Source organism: Corvus cornix, chromosome 7, assembly GCF_000738735.6.
Source record: "Corvus cornix cornix isolate S_Up_H32 chromosome 7, ASM73873v5, whole genome shotgun sequence".
In the NCBI taxonomy this organism is placed as follows: Eukaryota; Metazoa; Chordata; class Aves; order Passeriformes; family Corvidae; genus Corvus; species Corvus cornix.
This window is the reverse complement of record NC_046337.1, coordinates 4832511-4854174: the sequence shown is the minus strand read 5'-3', so window position 1 is coordinate 4854174 and position 21664 is coordinate 4832511. Positions and strand designations below refer to the sequence as shown.

The 21664-nt window shown below is 36.6% G+C and overlaps 1 protein-coding gene across 1 annotated transcript in view; it reads right to left on the bottom strand.

Annotated features, from left to right (window-relative positions):
• Positions 1-21664, bottom strand: part of LRP1B (LDL receptor related protein 1B) — a 636888-nt gene that overhangs the window by 183972 nt on the left and 431252 nt on the right. Inside the window, exons 19-25 of the mRNA XM_039555091.1 lie at positions 20142-20222; positions 18735-18902; positions 16863-17045; positions 10242-10442; positions 8544-8789; positions 2620-2817; positions 1688-1892 (exon numbers count right to left, since the gene is read on the bottom strand). Of these exons, the coding sequence (XP_039411025.1) occupies positions 1688-1892; positions 2620-2817; positions 8544-8789; positions 10242-10442; positions 16863-17045; positions 18735-18902; positions 20142-20222 (1282 nt within the window). The remainder of the gene's footprint in view (positions 1-1687; positions 1893-2619; positions 2818-8543; positions 8790-10241; positions 10443-16862; positions 17046-18734; positions 18903-20141; positions 20223-21664) is intronic.

Here is a 21664-nt window from a genome sequence, read left to right as displayed (position 1 = left end):
GGGAAAATTATACCTTTGATAGGAAAACTTGTGATTAGTTGTAAAGAGTTAATTGCAAACAGCCAGAGTGCAGCAAGACTTCTGACAAGTTTTTGTATTTCCCACTAAAAAACCTTCAACCTTAACAGCCAGGGAGATTTACAGGATGAGCCCACTGGTGCTGTTCGCTTGTCTCAGTGCTGAGTTTCTGTCTGTGCAGACTGGGCCAGGAATGTATTTATCCACAGATGTTTATTTTGCATACATCTGCACGTGTGTGGACTGAGAACACCTGCTCAGCCCCACTGCAGGCTGGAATGCAGCTCTGACAGCTTTGCCTCCACTGGGATACAGGATTTGTGCAGTCCTAACAAAACCCTTTCCCTTGAATCACCTGTGTTTATCTGTATTTATTTGTGAAAGGATTGAGGCGATATTCCTGTGTATGTTTAAAGATTTTTCTTTCCTGCATTCTAACATAAAGCAGCATCAATTGCATCTAGCTCTTCAAAAGGCAGATTAAGCCTTCAGTTTCAAGAAGAGGGGTGATTTCATTTTTTTCTTCCACCCAACCATTTAATTTGAACAACTTCTCTGCTGATTCTTTTGCCAAGAGGATGCCTCTTTTTAAAGATCTTTACAGATAAGCGATGCACTCTGTAAATAAGCTTTCTAGCACCTCAGTGGAGAGGGCAACAGCCTTAATCATTAAAGCATGTACATCTCCTAATTCACAATTTAGGTCCCAGAATCTGTGACCTTTATCAATTCTTTTTTTAATGTTCAAAGCTTTGCTTCTGAGAGAAATATTCAGAGAAGACACATGAAATAGCAAATTCCTAAACAAAATTAAATATCACGACTTTGAAAACTAATAATGCATGTTATTTTGGGCCACATTTAATTTGTGGTTGGTAGTTTGTTGCTTTTGTTGGTTTTATTTGTTTGCTTTGTTTTCCTCTCTGAACAATAACTCTGAGAAGAGGATGTAGTTACTGACTATACCTAATATTCTGGTTTATAGAATACCACTAATGAATAGGTAGAAAAAACACTGACAGAAGCTGGCAAGCACTATCTCCACTTCAGAGATGAAAACCAAACACATTTACCTCACTCAACCATTAGGCTTCCAGTAACATCTAAGGTATATTTTTATAGTCCCACCAAAAAAAAACCAAGCAAAAAACCAAACCAAACAAAAAAAACAAACAAAAAGCCACCCCAAAACCCCTTGAAAAAACAAAACAAAAAAACCTTAAAAAAAACCCTTAAAAAGTCAAAAAAACCCCCAAACAGAAAAAAAACCCAAAACAAACAAGAAAACAAAAAAGTCTCAAAAAATTGGTCTTTAAGTGAGAAGAATCACCTAAATCTCTCAATTTACCACACAGAAGGGTGAGTCCTGTTATTATCATACACATTTAAAAAAAAAAATAAATGAAATACCAACATGCCAAGGTAAGTAATTTGCCAACAAACAGATCCCCAGATCTCCTGATCTACCATTTTTTTAATCCTTTTCACTCAGGAAAAACACACTAATAATGGATTGTTTATCACTCAAAATAGACTTTCAAGAACTATCAAAGTCAAGTTAGAAACTGTAATGCGCAGCAAGAAAAGGAAATGAAATAAATATCACATTTAAAGGTCTTTAAAATACTTTGCAACAAGACAAAGTAATGTTTTTATAATTTCTAATTACCCATATCTGGGATCCAAAGCAATAGCCCTTGGATGCTCCATAGCTCCAGCTATCAGTGTTGTCCTCAAAGTGCCATCAAGTTTTGCTACTTCGATTTGGTCCAAATTGCTGTCTATCCAGTAAATGTTTCCTGCAATCCAATCTACAGTCAGACCTTCAGGGGTGGCCAGGCCATGTTGCACCACAACCTCAATGGCACTAACACCTTAAAGAGAAAGAAAAAAAAAAACAAAGAAGGAAGAAAACAAAAAAAAAACAAAACAAAACAAAAAAACAAACAAACAAACAAAAAAAAAACAAAAAAAGAGGAAAAAAGATTCTTAAAGAACTAATGTAGAGACTGGTAGAGTGAACATGGACATGCAAGTTTATCACATGTTCTTGGAGTGAATTCTGGATTATTTGGGGTCTGCCTTTTAGATGAAAGCACTGCAGCATACCCTTCAACAAAGAACATTTTGTAAACGCTTTGGTATATATTATGAGATTATATTGAGTTATAGGCTGTCATTATGTCACCAGAGCAAAGAAAAAGCTTTTCTGGATGCTATAAAAGCAGAATCTTTCACCTCCTGAGAGGAGATAATTTTTCAGACATCCGATAAATTCTTATATTTTTTTTAATAAAGTGAAGATAAATTGCAAAAAAATGAAATAAATCAATATTGCACTCATTGGATCAGGAAGAAATAGCAGCCCTTTGCATTTGCCATTTTCTTCCCCCTGTAGAACATTGCAAAAGGAAACTTTGATAACAAAAGTCTTTCTTCTGGCTAGACATGAAGTACAACCTAGATATACAGCTTTTCAAAGGCAGAATGCCATCATAAATTCTGTTTCTGTGAATGGCAGCTCAGTTACGACTGATCAGGTCTAACACCCTGTAACTGCAGGTGTTCTCACTGTTAAGAAAATAAAGATTAAATCCATACCTCCACTATCAGAGAGCTTGCCTCTGTAAATTTTGTCCTCTACCACATCTGTCCAGTACAGTAAACTCTGGCTGAAATGAAAATCAAGGGCTATTGTATTTCTCAAACCAGGAACTAAGAGGCTGTAGTCACGCTTGTGAAGATCGATTTTTCTGATCTCATGTCGAATAGAAAAAATTATGAAAGCCTCAAATGGATCTGGAAGCAGAAGATTAAACATTTCAAAGGAATAATAAAAAAATTTATTGTTATAAATTGATATAAATGACAAGTGGAATATGAAAAACAGAACACTTTATCAGGAGAAACAGATGATTAAAACAATTCATCTTTAGATAAGGAGTCTTTCAATTACTTTTTCAGTCCAACAGACTTCTTAATTCTCCCTTCTAGCATTATCTTTGATCCTAACTAGAGATATTAGACATTAAATTTGGGAATATCAGACTCAACTATTGAACTGTATTTTGTAACTCTAGCACAATGAGGCCATAATTAGACATTTAAAAAGTCACATTATCGAATTTAAAATCTGCTTTTCAAAAGGTTCTGAAAAAAGGAACCATTAAGATATACATTGTTTCAAAGGCCAATTAGTGAAACAATTTACTAATATGTAATCTACCTTTTGAATATACAGTGTAACTTGTGTTTTCAACTGAAGTGCTTAAGAAAACCCCTCATGCCAAACTAACAAGAAAATGAACATTTTATGTGGTTACTGATACATGCCAAATAAATCTAGCTACCAATGACCTCCTCCTTCCATTGTTAATCAATTAATGCTACATGATTTGTGCCAGTGAATTTATATCAAAGGGAATATCTGTAAACACATTCAGCTTTGGTCAACCACACTATGAAACTGATTTTTTTATTATAGCTCTTACATAAAGGAAAGGCTTTTCAAGCAAGTAGCTGTGTTAATAAAACAAACAAGGAAGCCAAAAACTGGATTCTATAAACTGTTGAATCAACTCACTATAGCCACTTTGATATTTTTTCACTGGAATCTTTTTCTGTGGGGAAGTAGTTGTTGCCCTCCCCCACCCCGAGTTCCTTCTCCTAGAGTGAAACACAGATTGTACTGGGAGGTTTGTTTTCCATACAATTAAACACTCATTTATGTAAAAGATTATTGGCAGTTTATGGCAATAGGCAATATTCCTGCTTCTCAAGGCTCCTGAGAGTCTCTGAAAATACTCAGTTTATCTCTTGCTCATTCACTTGAATACTTCACTGTTCAGTTCTTCCTGCAGCTCCTCTTCTCCTGATACCCATTGCACACACAGACTAAATTATCTGTGATGTTTTAAGCTAATCAGGCCCCTCAGCAGAGCTGTGTTTCTGCTCTTGAAGCACTTGTTCACAATTTGGCTTGAACTTTCCAAATGAGCTTCCTATTTGTTAAAGCAATGAATGGCTTTCTGCAAAGCCAATTTTTCAAAGCTCTGCAGTGGTTAAATAATTTAGTGCAGAACAGGATCACTGACATTAGCAGCTATTTCACAAGCACCAGTTATCTGAACTTGAGACACACTTTAATGGCACTTCCCAACTTCTGATAAATTGGCAGCTATTATGCAGGAGGCTATTGACCTACAGGGATTTTTGGCAATTCCAGTGCATAAGAACAGAAGTCATAATCATCACCAGAAGCTTTTTTTGTATTTTTCAGTAATTAACAACACAACGAGAGAAAAAGAAATCTAATAAATGTGTGCCATGTTGGAGCATTTTTTTCATTCAAAGTACAGGAAGTACAGCTTAAGATAAATAACCTACAGTGAAAATGATCCTTATGAAAAGGATTGAAGTTCAATGGGATCTTGACAGGATTTACAACTGAATTAAACACGACAAAACCCTTCCCCTAAGCTTGGCTGACAACAGCCTGCAATACTGTACCCTCCTCCGAGCACACCTCTTAAAGAAGAGTGTGAATCAATACAGAAATGCAAGAGGAAATGAGCAGGTGTTCCAAGAGGTCTAGAAATCATGGCCTGCAAGGGAAGAATGAAAAATCTGGAACTGCTTAATCTCAAAAAATGGAATAAGATGATGACTGGAAGCACAAAGTTCTCTTAAGACATAAAAGGCTTATGAATTGAAAATGGGAAAAATCCTGTTTTCTGTATAAATGACAAGTAGGCCAAGGATTAAAGGCTTAAACTGGACCAGAAGGACTCAGAAAGACCAGAAAAACAAAAATCTTCAGGAGAGTGAGGCAACAGAACATCTCACCCCTGGGAAACTTGGAGTTTAGCACTAAGGGTGTCCTGAAGGTCTTGGAAAGCAGATAAACAGCAGCTGTATTAGCTAGGCTTTGATCTTCCTTCCAACCTGATCATTCAATTGCTCCATAAAATCAGCTACATTACAGTAAATTGGAATTTTTAGGCTCAATCAATTTTTTTTTTTTTTAATTATGCTTCCATCACCTGATAAACTCAAAATTTGATGTTATTTTCCTGATTCCTCTTTTAGAAATTGAGACCAAATACTTTTTATTCTGCAAGTTGACTAAGAGCATTTTTGTAAAATCTCAAATCAATATAATGGTTATTGATTACATTCTTTGAAACTTTCAGGAAAATTAACTGTTAATTTATTAGAGAAAAATCATACATTTCTGCACTTTGTGATTTCATAAATGCCTCAAACTTTTTTACCATAAAGGTTAGCATATAAAATATATGATGCAAACAAACTACATGAAAAGCTGTAAAAAAAGCCTCTGATAGAAGAAAACTGCCTAACCAAAGCCATCAAAAAAGTGTATAAAGTATAAGGCTTCACACTTTCCAGTGGGTTACATTGAAAATTCTTTCTTAGGAAAAATTCTGACTGAAGCTTACTGTAACAACAACAACAACAGCAGCACAGCAAGCAATCTACACTGAGCTTTTATGAAAATTACCTGCAACAAAAACAATAACTTCACAAAGATTCTGAAAAAAACCTTCATTAGAAGAGTTTTACATTGCTCAGAGAAGATTGGACTATTTCCCCCCCCTCCCATTTTTAATATTGAAAGGTATCTGGAAATTACGACAAAATTGAGTTTCAAACGTGCTAAGACAGATCAAACAGACAGACACACCATCCTCTTTTCTAAACATATACATAGATATATATGAAGTGATATAACAGAGTTCCTTCCCACTGCTTAAGAAAAGGCTGACAGTCAATTTTAAACTAAGCAAAGTGTTTCTGAGCTCATCTAACATTTATTTTACCAAAGTCTGAAAGGTTGAATGTAAACATGAAATCGAAGTATCTTTCAAGTACAGGTTGTTTTGTTTTTTTTTCTGAATGCTTATTATCATTTAAAAGAGCAAGTGCAATATATCAGCACAACTTATTTTGAAATGTATTCCAAGAGAAACCAGGAACACGAGTATGAAAACATATAATTTGTATTGGCTTTCTATTTGAATAATGGGGCTCTGTAACACACTCTTAGTTCAATCAATACAAATTCAAATGTAAAGGAAACATTTAGTGTTTGGGAAGTCAGTAATTCAACAACACTAGAACAGCAAGCAAATGAGATGAAAACAAGAGGCGTGGAAAGTGAAGAAACTCTGGAGGAGAAAAAAGACAACACTTAAAACCCTCAAGAAATGAAGACAAAATAAGCAGGAAAAAGAGAAAACAGGGAAAACTAAGAAAGACTTTGAAAGAGAAACTAGAAAGGAAAGAACTGCTCAATTCAAGCATTTTAGTTCTATATACTCATCATCCTGTGACACATTAGATTTCGCTGGCAATTCATTAGATTTCTCTGACAAACACACTTTTTGATTCTGACTTGCCATCAGGAAAAAAACTTCGAATCCCATAATTATTGCATTTTCAGCACTCGGATTCCCATTCTAATGGGCTCACAAAGAAATGTTTTTACAATATTCTGAGAATGTGCTGCGCACTAACTGCACACGTCATTGCTGGGTACGTGTGAGATGCTTCCTTTCCATAGGAAAATGCTATTTCAGACAGAAAAAAAAAAAAAAAAATGGCTGAAGGGCAATGCTCTCATTTTCTTCTGAGTAATTTCTTTTTCCTTCTGGAAAACAGATCAGTCACAGTTCTAATAGAACACACACCTACTCCTGGTTCAAGGCATTTTAAATCACTACGGCTGTTCTAAGAGTTACTTCACAGGTGTTATTGAAATAGTAGTTTGGCATTTGGGGGACAGCTTATCTTCATAAGGTCACTTTGAACTTTACTTGCAATAGTATTACATAAAAGTTTTTTTTTCTTTATTCTAAGTTCATTCAAGATTTCAAGCCGAGAGACTTAAATGATGGGGACATTTTCAGTCTCACAGATACAGCCAACAACTGAAGTGTCAGAGGATCTGTCCTCCAGAGAACTTCTCATGCCTTTTGAATTAAATAAACAAAAAAGAGGCAAGATGATTAGTGACTCTAAAAGCACATATTTAATATGGAATAATTTTGTCACAGCTTTGATGCCATTAGGGTAGTATCACTACAGTTTGTAAAGAAAGGTATCATTTTTCTTTATATCAGCTGACATCACAGGTCTCAGATCATATCTTTAGTATTACATTCTTTGAAAAAATCTGGAAAAAATCAATTTGTAACTTCAGATTCCCATCAACACCAGTAAAAATTAAGCAGAAATACCTCATGGGCTTAAGAAAAACCGAGAAACTGTAGTCTCACTGATCCTATTTTAAAGCACAAGTGAGTATACTTCACTTAGTTTTTTTCCAGTTTAGTTTCCAAATATTGGTCATTTCTACTTGATTTAATTTAAAGTTTGTTTCAAACTTTCCTCATACGAGTTACTAACACTGTCTTAAATTATTTTAATCCTTTCATTTCTCTAACCCGGAAAGAATGCACTTTTTTCAATTACTGGAAATGTCCATAATACAGCAAATCAGATTGATCAAAAATCATTGACAACCAGACCAAAGCACTGACATAAAGCAAGAACTTCAACAGCAATCACTGCAGAGCAAGAATAAATAAAGAATATCTTAATCATATTTACTGAATTATGAAATATCCAAATAAGCAATAGACAATGTGGAAGATACTTCTGTTCAGAATTGCTAAGACACTATCAAAGAATAAAAGGTAATATAGAATACAATTATCAAAGAGTCCTAAACTGAATTATGAAAATCTAGATAGCAAACTCAATACTATTTTTAAGTTTATATTGCACATACATGTTTCTGTTTTACACACAACACTGCACCTGAAAACAACACCCCTAACATAGTTTCCAAATAAGTAGGTTTTTCTTTCCAAATTAGTTTTCCAAATTTCAGTACTTATTAACACAGTGAACAACGAGGGGAATACATTCCCCTCTCCTGTTTAGGCTCATGTTGGTTTTCATCTTTATTAGTGAGCTGAGCAGGCTTTTAGTGCTGTCTAAAACCAGAATGCCTTAGGGCAAAAAAACAGCTTAAACCTTGAATGCTAACACGCAGCACATAATGCACGTTCAACATTAACCTTCTGGACCCTGAACTAATACTGACCAATATCATGATGTTACAGATCGATCCAGTTCTTAAAAATACATAGTAGAATGTATAATTATGTATATACATATATCCCATGCATATTAAATATACATGAAAAACTATAAAACTTCAAACAATTTCAGAATTATACTGTATTCTGAACCATACCATTTCTAGGAACATCTGGTGTTAGCATTCTTAGATTAGGAACAACCTAATATTTCAATACCCTTTGCACATCAAGACTAGGGACAGTTTTAATGAGTCCTTAGATTGCCATCAAGCCCACATTTAGATAATCCCAGCCTGTATTTCTTGAATAGAAAAAAAAAAGTGAAATAAGCTCTCAGTAAATAGCTATTAAATAGCAGCTATGAACATCCTGAATATTGAACATGCAACATCTTACCTGTACTAACACAACTTTCTCCATCCTTACTGAGCTTCCAGCCCTCGTAACATGAGCACTTGACGGTATTTTTATGCTGTTCACAAACTTGGCTACACTTCAGGTGCTTGGTACAGTAATCCATAATCTCACAAGTTTTGTTGTCTAGAGTAAGATTGAATCCTGCAGGGCAGGCACACACAATTCTTCCTCCAGGAACCACAGAACACTGATGGCTACATCCACCATTGTTAAGTGAACATTCATCTGAAATAACACGGAAAAAAAAAATAATTAAGGGTTGCAGGAGCTGTCAGTTATGTTGTATATACTTAAAGTCAACTAAAACACCTAAAAAGGCTTCCTAAAAAGACATGCAAACAAAATTTTGTATTTCTAAAGCAGATTTCTAGACTTGTTTTTAAAATTATCTGATATGCAACTGTTCATCTCGTAGCTTTACTGCAACCTTCCAAGATTTTAGCACAGCTCCACGTGCGAGTGGTGATTCTCAGGAGCCAGTGTTGGGATTGACCCCGTTTAACACCTTGATCAGTAACATGGACAGTGGCATTAAGGGCACCCTCAGCAAGTTGTGGCTGTCAAAGGAGGGGAAAGATGCCATCCAGAGGGACCTTGCCAGCCTTAAAAGGTGAGGCCCATGCAAACCTCTTGAAGTTCAAGAGCCGAGTACAAGGACCTGCACTGAGTCAGGGCAATCCCAAGAACAAACAGAGGCTGGAAAAATAATGGATTGAGAGCAGCCCTGAGGAGAAGGAGGATGTGGATGAGAAGCACAACCTGGAAATGTGAGCTTGCAGCCCAGAAAACCAAACGTATCCTGGGCTGCATTAAATAAAGCTGGACCTCAAAGAAAGAAAGGTTTTGTTAGACCCCACCTAAAGGACTGCATCCAGCTCTGGGGTCCCCAGCATGAGGAGGATGAGGACCTTTTGGAGCAAGAGCAGGGAAAGCCACAAAAATGCTCCAAGGGCTGAAGCCCCTCTGCTCTGGAAATAGGCTGAGAGCTGGGGATGTTCAGCCTGAAGAAAAAAAGGCTCCAGGGAGCCTTTAGGCACCTTTTACAGTGCCTAAAGGGGTTACAAGAGAGCTGGGGAGGGATTTTGGACAAGGGATGGAGTGACAGGATGAGGAGGAATGGATTCAAACTGACAGAGGACAGGTTAGATTTGATACTAGGATGAAATTTTTCACTCCAAGGGTGCTGAGTCCCTGGCACAGGGACCCCAGAAAAGCTGTGGATGCCCCATCCCTGGAACTGTCCCAAGGCTAGGCTGGATGGGTTTTGGAGCAACCTGGGCTAGTGGAGGTGCTCCTGCCCATGGCAGGAGGGTTGGAACGAGATGACCTTTAAGGTGCCTTCCAAGCCAAACCATTCCATGGTATGAACTCAAGCTTTTGTAGTTGGAAAGAACTGCAAATGAGGTGAAGTCCTTTCCTACACACCAATGCCCTTTAAATTGTTTACCTCCAGGAATGTTTTAAGGGGTTCGAAAATGAATCTGTCCCCTTTGCCTTATTTGAAGAAAACTAGTACTTCAAGCATAAACTCATTAAGATTTTAACTAAACAAAAATCCTCTCACAGGCTCCAGTGATAAAATTTCAGTATGATTAACACGAGAACCTTTTCCTCAACAAGAGGTATTACAACAGACAGCATCATGAGCAATCAGAAAAATGTGTCTAAAAGAAGTACCACAAAGATCGCCTTCATCAGATCCATCAGGACAATCTCTTCTCCCATTGCAGAGCTTCTCAGGCTGTAGGCAGATGGAGGTATCATTAGCACAAGGGTATTTTGGTGGTCCACACAAATAGCCCTCGCAATTATCCTCATCAGACTGATCCTCACAATCAATATCGCCATCACATAGCCACGCTTTGCTAATGCATCTCCCTTGGGGAAAAGAGACAATAAACACAGGAAATCAGACTGGAAGCAAACTTTAGGAGAAAAAAAAAACCCCTTCAAAACAATATACAGATTTTTTTCTCTCTTTTTATTTATTATGCTTTTCTATTAATACTTCTTTCCTCTTTGATGAGCAGAAAGAAATCAACTTGCACTTGTACTCTGAAGCATCATCCACAGCACTGTTGACAATCTAATTTTCAAAACAACACCAATACTACTTATTTCTGTGCTGAACAAAACTGAATACAGGCAGGAATACACATCCTCATCATCTGCTAAATACACCAAATGACACTAAAATTCTCTAATTATTTTTAATTTCTGCCTTTCTTCATCTCTCTTCTACTACAAGAGCCCTCCATGGGAGCAATGTTTCAATATAAGACTTTTAATTAGCATAGGTTTGCAAAGCAAAAATCTTTCTAGGAAATAGACACAACCCATTCCCCAGTGAAGTCAGATAAATGATCAGCTTTTAGGCAAAATAACTAAAGCAGATGAAATTTCTGACATGACTTCAGTTTTGTCAAACCAGTGTTCAGATCACTTCTCAAAATGGGAAAAAAATTGTGTTGACCATCAATGCTTAGAGATGCAAGAAAACCACTTGATTAAAAAAGGTGGTTTAATCCTTTAAATCATACAGATATTAAATTAGAATCTGCAAAGACAGGGATTTTAATGAAAAGAGCCAACATTGTGAATGCTGACACTTACAGGTGTGTGTGAGATCCTGTCCCAAACTATTTTTCAACTTGCCATTTGCTACCTACAGCCAGGAGGGTTTAGCTGTAAATTTTGATAACCCCAAGGATGAACAGAAATGCCATGTACTTTATTTTCCAATTAATAGAGAGAGAACAGCTAGAACCATGAGTCATGAACCTGATCTAGAATATTTTTTTTTTTTGGCCCATGAATTAATTATGCAGAGAAAATCAATTGGAATGGGAAGGAAGATCCTGGGAATGTTTAGTTCCATTGACAGCAATTCTGGTGGATGCCCAGGAACTGACTGGCAAATCCTGAGAGTCACAAGTTCAAACGTGCTCAGCATGAACTGACATGACTTTCTGCCCACCCTGCCAAGCTTATACAATTTTAGATCTCAACTTTCTTTAAGGGAAATATTTGTTGAAGATTGGTTTAATGCCTTTGGTTTGACATTTTAGACTTCTTTTGATGCAAAAAATGCTGATGTCCTCACAGAAAGTCAAGGGGATAAAAGACAAAAGAACACTGAAGAAAGGCATAATTTTGCAGCACTCATGAGACAAATGTGAGACTGTTTTCACTTTTGGTGAAGAAAAGCAAGAAGTGAAGCTTCAGGATCATACTACATTGAATGTGGGGTTTAAACAACAGAACACCATTTTACCAGTGCAAAATCAGCTTGAAAACAAGCAGGGAGGGGTGTCAATTAGAATGAAAATCTTCCACTTTTTTCTTTAGTGGCCCAAGTCCCAAATATCCCATACTTAAAAGACAGAATTGCACAGGAAAGAGGAAACAAAAGTGGATGCGTGATACATATGCAGCTTATCATTACATGCAATCACAAGTGTTTCAAAGAAGTAACCCTATTGTTTATTATCTTGAATGATCATTGATTTTATATATTATTATAACACAGCAGTACAATGCAAGCTAATGGAAAATACCAACATCAACCAAACCAACCATAACCCAAAGTAAATTGAAGTTGCTTCCAGTAGAGCTCCTAATCTGTTATTTTAATCTTTTACGTGTTCAAATGTTTACAGAGAAAATCAGTTTCCCTGCCTTTCTTGTACCTTAGTGAAGATATGTTTTATGATGAAAGATTCATCCGTCTTTATGATAGATATGACACGTTCTTAAGTAGAATATACTTTCAAGGAATTAATCTTTGCCAAGATTTGCCAACCCAGACTGGATTTTTCTGGAATACAGCATGGAGGAAGACCCGGACTGGATTCTTCCTAGTGTATGGAATGGGGGAAAACCCGGAGTGGATTTCTCCTCGAGTACGGAATGGAGGAAAACCTGGACTGCATTTTTTCCAGAGTATGGCATCGGGGAAAACACGGACTGGCCAAGACACGGACTTAATGAAATATTATGACTGTCTTGAAATCATTATTTAAAATTCACTGAAGTATTTTTTCCTTTAATTGCCCCTTAGTGAAACTCACACTTCTGGCTTCCAGGAACCTTTTTAGTAAAGTTCCATTATAAATTATTTGCCTCAATAGCTGTATCTGCCCTTTTCCATCGCTCTTTTGCGTAACACAGTGAAACAGAAGGCGTGGGCAGCAAGAAAGCCTGATCCAAATGCTTCCCCAACGATTTTTATTTCCTACAGATATTATCAACAGAATTAACTATTTATACACCCATTCAGTCTCTGTCAGGATACTGAACCCAGGAGGTTTTTTTGACTGATTACATCTTTAACCGCAGAAAAACTACTTTGGTGGAGCATTAATTGAACTGTTTCCTCCTACAGCTAATTCTTACTGCCTAAAGCTGCAATGTAACGCCTTCCTAACCTACAGAATGGACTCAATCTCATTCCCATCAACATTACAGAATGTTCCAATCTGACACATTTACCAAAATATTGTGATGGCAAATGATCTCACTTGTCCCTTAGAACACACCTGGGACTTAGATTGAATCACATTGTTTCAAAAATGTGGTCATTTGTCGTATTTAAAGCTTTTAGTAGAAAGTTTATAAATGACTCCTGGATGAGACAGGAAAAACAAAATGGGCCTAGAGAAGAGAGCTGTTACCACAGAAAACAATGGCACCATGAACTAAAGATAAAAATACTACCAATTTCCCATCATGCTTCTGGAAAACCTTTCCTTCCCAGCCCTCCTGAGTGCCAGCTTCTTTGGTCACACATCCACAACAGGACTCTGTCAATCCCCACCCAGACAGTACCAGTGCTGCTGTTGTTATGTCTTCCCTTATCACTGTGATCAGCTCCCATTGACTTGCTTTCCTCTATGTACATCCCTATTTTTCATTCCAAACAAATTCTACTTCTTTCCTCAATCTTTTTCCCCCCCCCATATATATTAATTACATGTAAGGAAAAAAAAAAAAAAGAAAAAAAGTCTACAGAGTGGTATGAAAAAATGGTAGGATACCATCAACTGCTGCTTGAAAAAATAAAAAGGACAGTAAGTATGACAAATAAACATTGCAGTTCAGATGCACTGCTTACTAAACTGAAGTATGCATGGCTCTTTTGCATTTGTCTTCACGGAAGTACTTTATTATGACCATCAGAGTAATTAGATGACATTTTAAGTGAGACTGCACAGATTCTGCTCTTGGTGTAGCACTACTAACTGAAAAGTAGGGAGATGGAATAAAAAGGACAGATTTATGTAGTACATGAAACTGAGCTGAAGTACATGCCTGTCATAATTTTCGGAGAACAGAATCAGAATTTAAAATAGAAAGTTGGATCTTTGTACAATTTATTCTAGTCTAATTCAAAAGAAGCCTAATCTAATTTAAAACCAGAAAATAATTGACTAGAAGCAGCCCGAGAGTAGACAATCTCAATCAGGTGATCACTGCTTCTCATGCCCCACTGCTGTGCAACCTCTAGTATATTTTTCATCACCCATCACTACAAACAAACATTGGCTGTTTATGAAAAAAATTAGAAAAGCAATTCTGAAATCTGGTAGCTCAAGTACCCTGCAGCATTTTGGCTGACTTTGGATACAGCAGCTCAAGGACTGCCCAGGTTGGAAAGTTCCAGCGAGACCAACAAAAATACTAAAGGTGTAAAAACATTAAACAAAATTGGAGGATAGGCAAGGGGATGAACAAAAGTGTTTATTTATTCAACAAATAACGTTGTTGAGGAGACATATGGCAGAAGTCATTCCATAGCCAAAATAAATGACTTTTTGGGAATAAAATGTTCCATTACTAGAGGCAAATGACAAAAGGCCATCTATGCAAGTTGTAGAATACCCTCTGTCATAGATCCTTAACTGAATATTGGAAAAGGAGCTGGGTACAATGGGTTCTTGAGATCAGCATCCCTCTAAGCAGAAAATTCCCTTTTGGCTGAATGCTGACAAATTCTGGTTTTGTAGCTTGGCACTCACGCTTGTGGCATTGTGACACATTAACCAAAGCCACAGCAAGGGAAGGCCCTGCAGCTACTATTTACAGACATAAAATGAAAAGAAATAAGCAAAAAATCAGCAGCAACATCTCCCTATTGCTCTTCTCACCAGCTGCCATTTCCCTCCTGAAGCACTGGCTGTTTCAGCTCCCTCCATTCACACGTTCCTACACAGACCCATCACATTCTGCATCAGATGTCAGATTGCTAGATACCTAGCAATCTCTGAGGGAAGAATTAGCCAGTACCTCCTCATCTGAACAACTGCCATAAATGTACAAGCCAGACAGCATTATTTCTTTAGAATCACGCACAGATAAAGTTACATTTCTTCTGAAATATTCCAGTAACTATTTCTCAAACTCATTATTATTCCTTTGTCCAAACCAGATGGAACAAACTGTAAAGTAACTAAACACAAATTTACCTTTGCTGTTTTCTACTACAGTGCATTACTACATGCCTCCTCCAGAATGGCAGTTTTGCTGCTTCCAGGAGGAAGGAAAATTGCAAAAGAGAAAATTATGCCTGTCAGAACTGGTTGCTCAAGTGGCTTTTCCACACAACAAATAAGTACGATCACATTTTCCTCCAAATCAAAGCTGTATACCCTTGAACTCAGCAAATGTTGGATGAAAAGTATTTTTTTGCTGTATTTCTATGTGGCAGCCAGAGAAGTCTCCTTTCATCCTGTAAACTGAGATAATGCCCTCCTTACACATGACTGCAAAATTGGGAAGTATATAATGAGGGAATGTAGTTTGGACAGTGGTCTTTGAAAGGGGGGGGTCTAGTTCTCTGTTGAAAAGAGAACTCATTCACACAATTATGCTGAATTTAAATACTTGCTCTTTCCTGTTATTATGGCAGCTGTACTTGGAAAATCTTAGCTTACCACCAGAAAGGATTTTCCATTCTCTGTATCTAAAATCATTCAGGATAAGTGAGAAACCAAAGCCCAGCCTAAGAAGCAAGCATTTCTGAAAGGTAATAAACCCTAACAACTAAAATCTACACTTCATCTTGTATTCCACACTACCTCTAACCTATCTCTCTGCTTTCCCTTAGCTAAAGTAGTAAGAGATCTTGTCTCATTAGCTTTCCAAATGTAGCTGATGAAAATAAACCTCATCTATTGAGATTTTACCTTTCTTCCCTCAAATAATTCTGCTTTTGCCACTTGGATTGGTGTTACTTTTTCCCCATTTAGGCACTAGAAAATACACTTCCTCAGGGTTTCTATCAATCAGTTTCAGGAAACAGACCACTCTGTTAGAAGTGAATAATCCATTTGTACTTGTAGAAAGTGTTTCATTTAAATGGTACATATTCTACACATCTTTATGGAAATGGTAAGAACACAAAAGGGAATGTTTTATTTAGACAACTCAGTATTCCATATTTCTTTATCTATACATTACGATTTTTGTAACTTTAAAATCCAATTAACAGCAAGATACTTTTGAACAGAACTTCTGAACATAACTCATCTGCAACATTTATTGTGCTTAGCTGTAACACAGGCATTAGAATGAGTTCTCCCTTCCTTCAATAATTACAGTTGCCCAGTGGCAACAATATTACTACTTCTTACAACCTTAAATATTGCTGTGAAAGTTAATTTAGCCCTAGTATCACACAAAGATTTGACAGAAATTACAAAAAATATTAATATTGTGCTGAAATACATTAATTTTTTCCTTAACGGGACTTTCCCTTAAAAAAAAAAAGTTCCATCTAAACATTATTTGGCAAAATACCCTCATGCAATGATTGCCACATTCTTTTCACAACATTTAGTGAAGTATATCTAGAGAAAAGAAAAATCTATTTTAAACATAATCAAAGAATGTGTTTTTCTTCCAATACTCCAGATTTCCAGTGCTGCAGTTGTAATTCTTCAAAGTATTCAAGGTACTCTATACCATTTTATTCAACTTACTTCTAGGGCCAAAAATAAGAAATAGAAGAAAATTGAACTTTTGAGTACTATTAAACGCTATATTTGATTTGATATAATACCATAGAGAAAGGTTTCAGCTTTAAGTAATCTCAAAACTCATCCATTTTAGATTGTAAATTAGAAAACAGGACATGTAAATCAGTATAATTTTCTTGGTAGGAATACAATAAGTAACCTCACCTTATTAGTATTAAGCATTAAAATCATTAGCTAAAGAGTAGATAAGCGATCAAACAACACAGACTCACACAGACACACACTGAGTAAGTGAGAGGAAAATGCATTTGCAAGCACATACCTGTACTCTTGCAGGAGAACTTTGTTTTCTCATCACAGACTCGCAGAGTTCCATTACAGCCTTTCTCATCACTCCCATCTTCACAGTCCTTTTCTCCATCACAGCGCCACAACTCAGGAACGCAGTTCCCATCAGGGCTGCACTGAAATTCCCTTCCACTGCACCTTCCAGGAGAGGGAGTTCCTTAGAAAAATAAGAATTACATTGAAGAATTGGCTCGTGAGAGGTTTTGTCCCATTCCAAGTCTACACTGACTTAGCGTCCTCTTCCTAACCAAAGCCAAAATCAGAGTCCCCAAGTATAACACTCAAAATGCCCTCTTCTATCCTGTAACTCATCACTCCAACACAAGCTTCCAGCAAACTCTTAATCCTCCTCACTTCCTTCAACCACAGGCTCAATACCAATTTTTATTTCCTTTTTTCATATCTGTCAGATGGGAATGAGCTTGGAGGTGTAGGAGGCCCAAGGCTGGTGAAGTTTTCTTGATGCTTTATAAGCCCTGTTTAATCCTCAAACTGCTTTCCCTCACCCTTCCTAGTTCTCCTGATGAGGTCCATCTCCTAATTCACAAAACTTGAAAGGTCACACCTGTGCTCTAACAAGGCCCCCACATGGGCCTGGTTTGTGCTATTACAGCACTGGCAGAGCAGCTGGAGCTCTTCTAAATTCCACAGCAAGGAGCTTCACTCAGTGCAGCCCTGGAATCAGCACTGACTGCTTCAAAGAATAATTACTGTGAGATTTTAATTATTCATCACATACATAATTCTCTAACTATTTTCTAGCTTATGGCCTTTTCAATTTTATTCCTGCTTTTCTTTTCCCAAACTATTAGCACTGTATTTCTATTATTTAAAAACATACTAATGACAATAACAACAAGTTTAAAGCAATGGCATACTTAACACTATCCTGCTTGTACCAAAAAGCATTATTTGAATAAATTCTTATAGCACTATTTATAAATATACATTTTATTTTGTTTAACACTGCCTTGCTGTTTTTTTTCCTGCATAATCTACATTATTGTATTCTATTGTAAAAAGTTAGAGCGAGGATTTAAGTTTCAAAATGGAAATGAGCAGGGGTAAAAGTGGGTTGTTCAGTTCCAGACTAATCATTTTGACAGAGATAAATAAAAATTATTTTTTGTGAATATATAAAAATTAAGGATTTTACTCATGCTGGCATTCTGGTAATTTGGGTATTTGTATGAGGTATGCAACTAGATTTAGAATATAAACTTACGAAAAGGGGCCAGTAATATTGTGTACAATTACTTTGTTGTATAAAAAACATTAGGAGAAAAATATGACAGATATTCTCTCGTTCTGATCTGGTTATTCTTTATCCTTTGCCATAAGCATCCTTTCCTTCTCTCCCCACCCAAATAAATACAACGTATGGCATTTAAATGGGGTTGTAGTTTGTTAAAATGCTTTTATGTAAAAAAAGTCACAAATTCAAAGACTTGCATTACACAAAAATGAGAGTATTAACTGTTCCACTGCATGAAAAAAACCAGAAAATATCAATAATAACTTAATGAATGCTTCTTACTGTCTCTTCACCTAGACAGCATGCATCTTTGTAATAAGACAAACATCACATCTAGCATAATTCACTAAAGTAAAACTATAGAACTTATCTCACTGTAATATCCCTTCTGTTTTCAAATGCACTCCTCTTCCATAATACACTTCTGTGTTATCACATTGCACTTGACATTTTTCCCATTCCAACCTATACCAAGGGTAAAACCATCTTCTCTTTTTCCATTGGCTGAAGGTCAGGTATTTATAACAAGGTATTCTCTTTGTTTATAAGTATTAAAATGTGGGAACAACAACAACAACAAAAAAATCTAACCTTCCCTGCTGCAGTTTGTTTTGGTTTCATCACTGAAATCTCCACAGTCATTGTCACCATCACATGCCCAGTGACTTGGGATACATCTGCCATTCTGACACCTGAACTGATCAGCAGAACACGAGTGAACACAGCCCAGCTCATCACTTCCATCACCACAGTCGTCATCTGCAAATGTTCATATTTTAAAATATAAAATATATGAAGGAAATATGTAAGGAGGGAAAATAATTTTAAAAAAGGCAAGAGGAAAAAAAAAGTGCAGTAAATAAAGTAGTATGCTTACTGCCCACAGGCATCAAATTATTTCTAATGCAATCACTATCTAAATCTTATTTACCTACTCAACTCTGTCATTTTGGGTAGTCTAACCTCTTACTCAGTTATTTAGTCAGAGACACCAGCAAGCTGATGAGAAGGCTGTAGATTTTCCTAATTTCTTTAGCTGTGTGTACCTACACAGGCTTTCAAACACAGTGGGTTTACTTTATTCTCTGTGATAACCTAAGATAGTTAACCACAAACACAAACAGCTTCATATAAACCAACACAAAAACCTGATGAATTTCTTTTCAATAGTATTAAACTTTGTTTCCGTGTGTTTACAAGAGTGCAAAGAGAAGAAAGCACATAAATAATCGTGGACTGTAGTTTCTCATTACTCTAATGTTGCAGTCATTACAACAGTCTTAAGGCAATTCCCGTAATTTGATCGTGGTCATCAAGGGAGGAAGGAGATAAATACGTTAGGCACACTCTAAAGGGTCTCCATGCACAGAAGTTCAGTCAGCACACTGTGAAAATTTCGGGAATTTGTCCATTTACAGCTGAAAATTCCTGTCAGACAAATGAAATTATAGAAACACCAAATGCTTTGGACCAACCCAACGTTATTAGGACTGGAGCAACATCACTCCCACGCCACAAGCTCTGAGAGGAGATTCATTTTAACATTCAAATATGTACTCTTCCAGCCAAAAGAACTAAATACATTGTAAAGTCTTGCTGGCCTTTGCTCTTCAGGGATGCTATTTATTTAATTGAACTTGTCCACAAACAACAAAAAATCAGATATATTGGTCACTGAAACCATTTTTCTAAAAACAGAAAATACTTTCATAAGCAATAGCTTTTCTTTTCTTTTTTTTTTTAAATAATAAATCATCTTACTTCATGCTAGATAATATAGTATTTGTACCTATTACCATATCCAATGCCTCATTCCTTATCTGAACCTTTAGTGTTGGTGATTTCTAGGTCAGGTCAGTAATTTAAAAATGCTTTATTTATTCTCTGACCACTTGCAAGCCAAACTGACAATATGAGTCTCAGAAAAAAAGAACATCAAAGCAGTATGTGTGTGATATTCTTCATATTCATTTCAGATACAGGGAGCTTGATACTTGCCTGAATCACAGAGCCATTTGCTGCTAATGCATCTTCCATTTCTGCAGATAAACTGAGTTAGTGGCTCACATGTTGGGAATTCTGTGAAAGTGTTCAAAAAGAAATAAAAACTATTTAACATACATCCTCTTCAGTAATGTTCTGCCACCATCCTATATGCATAAATTACACAAGTGTGTTGCAGCAAACATTTGCTTCCTTGCGGGTACTTAATCTGGAGAGGGAAGAAAGGTGAGACAACAAAAAAGAAAAGACAAAAAAGGCTTAAAGTATAAATACTGTCCAAACCCTACCCTTCCTCAACATGGATCATGAAATTCATCACTCTGTGACAAATGGCATAGTCCTACATTCCCATCAGACCAGGGCTGGTTTTCCCACTAACCCTGCTAGTATTTAAGACTAACTACAGCTTCATGACTGATACAAACTCTCTTTTCTCTGAGCTTATTTACATAAGGGTTCTCCAATTGCAACAGCACTGCAGTAAGAGACAGCAAATGGAGCACTATGAAACGAGAAGTTTCATAAGTACCAAGCTAAAGAACAGCCAAGAAATAAAGTTACTCTACACTGGCATCTAAAATTAAAATGTCAGCCTTCACAAGCAGTTTTTCCAGGCATTCCAGTAAAGTAGTAGAAATCTGAGACAATATAATTCACCAAGAATCTTCTGTACTGAACACAGTTATTTGTTTCTGTAATTATCAAATATGCTTCTGCATAGAGTAACTTAAAGATAGTTTGAATTTTTTCAGACTTCTTTTTCTTCTAAAGCCAATGGCATAGGCAGATATTGTGGTTAAGTGCTGCTGCAGTTGCACACTTCCATTATTTTTCTCAGAACAGATTTGTTTTGTCACTGCAATGTGTTTAACAAAAAAAAAAAAAAAAAAACAAACAAGCAAACAAAAAAACCCCATAACACCAAAACCCCCAAATCAACAAGCCCAAAACAAACAAACAAAACCCAAAACCAACCAAACAAAAAGAGCAAGAACTTCCTAGAAGAAAGTGATGAAGTGTTGTCATCAATGGTAGCTTTTCTTCCCACCCTTTTCTACTTTGAAGTAGGATAACCACCTTTGTTCAATGAAGTTCTTGGTGTTCTCTATTTAATTTTTAATTAGAAGTCTACCTTAATAATATTATTATTTTTACTCATGTAATAACTTCATTTTATGCCCCATCCCTGCAAACATTCAATGCCACTTTGGTTGCAGCTCTGGTCTAGTGGGAGGTGTCCCTGTCCATGGCAGGGACAGGAACAAAACGGTCTTTAAGGTCCCTTCCAACCCAGACCACTCTGTGATTCTACACTTCAATACATCTTACTCTGTGATTCTGCATCTGCAGACAGCTCATTGACCCTTATGCTCTCAGACTCACAGCAGTTACTGGTGCCCTGCAAAACAAATGACTATTAAAATCCTTAATTGTTTGGCAGCAGCTGATTAGAGAGAGCACGCCCGTCTCTGCAGTATCTCAGCAAAGCAGCAGTCAGCACAGCTGCTGATACTCTC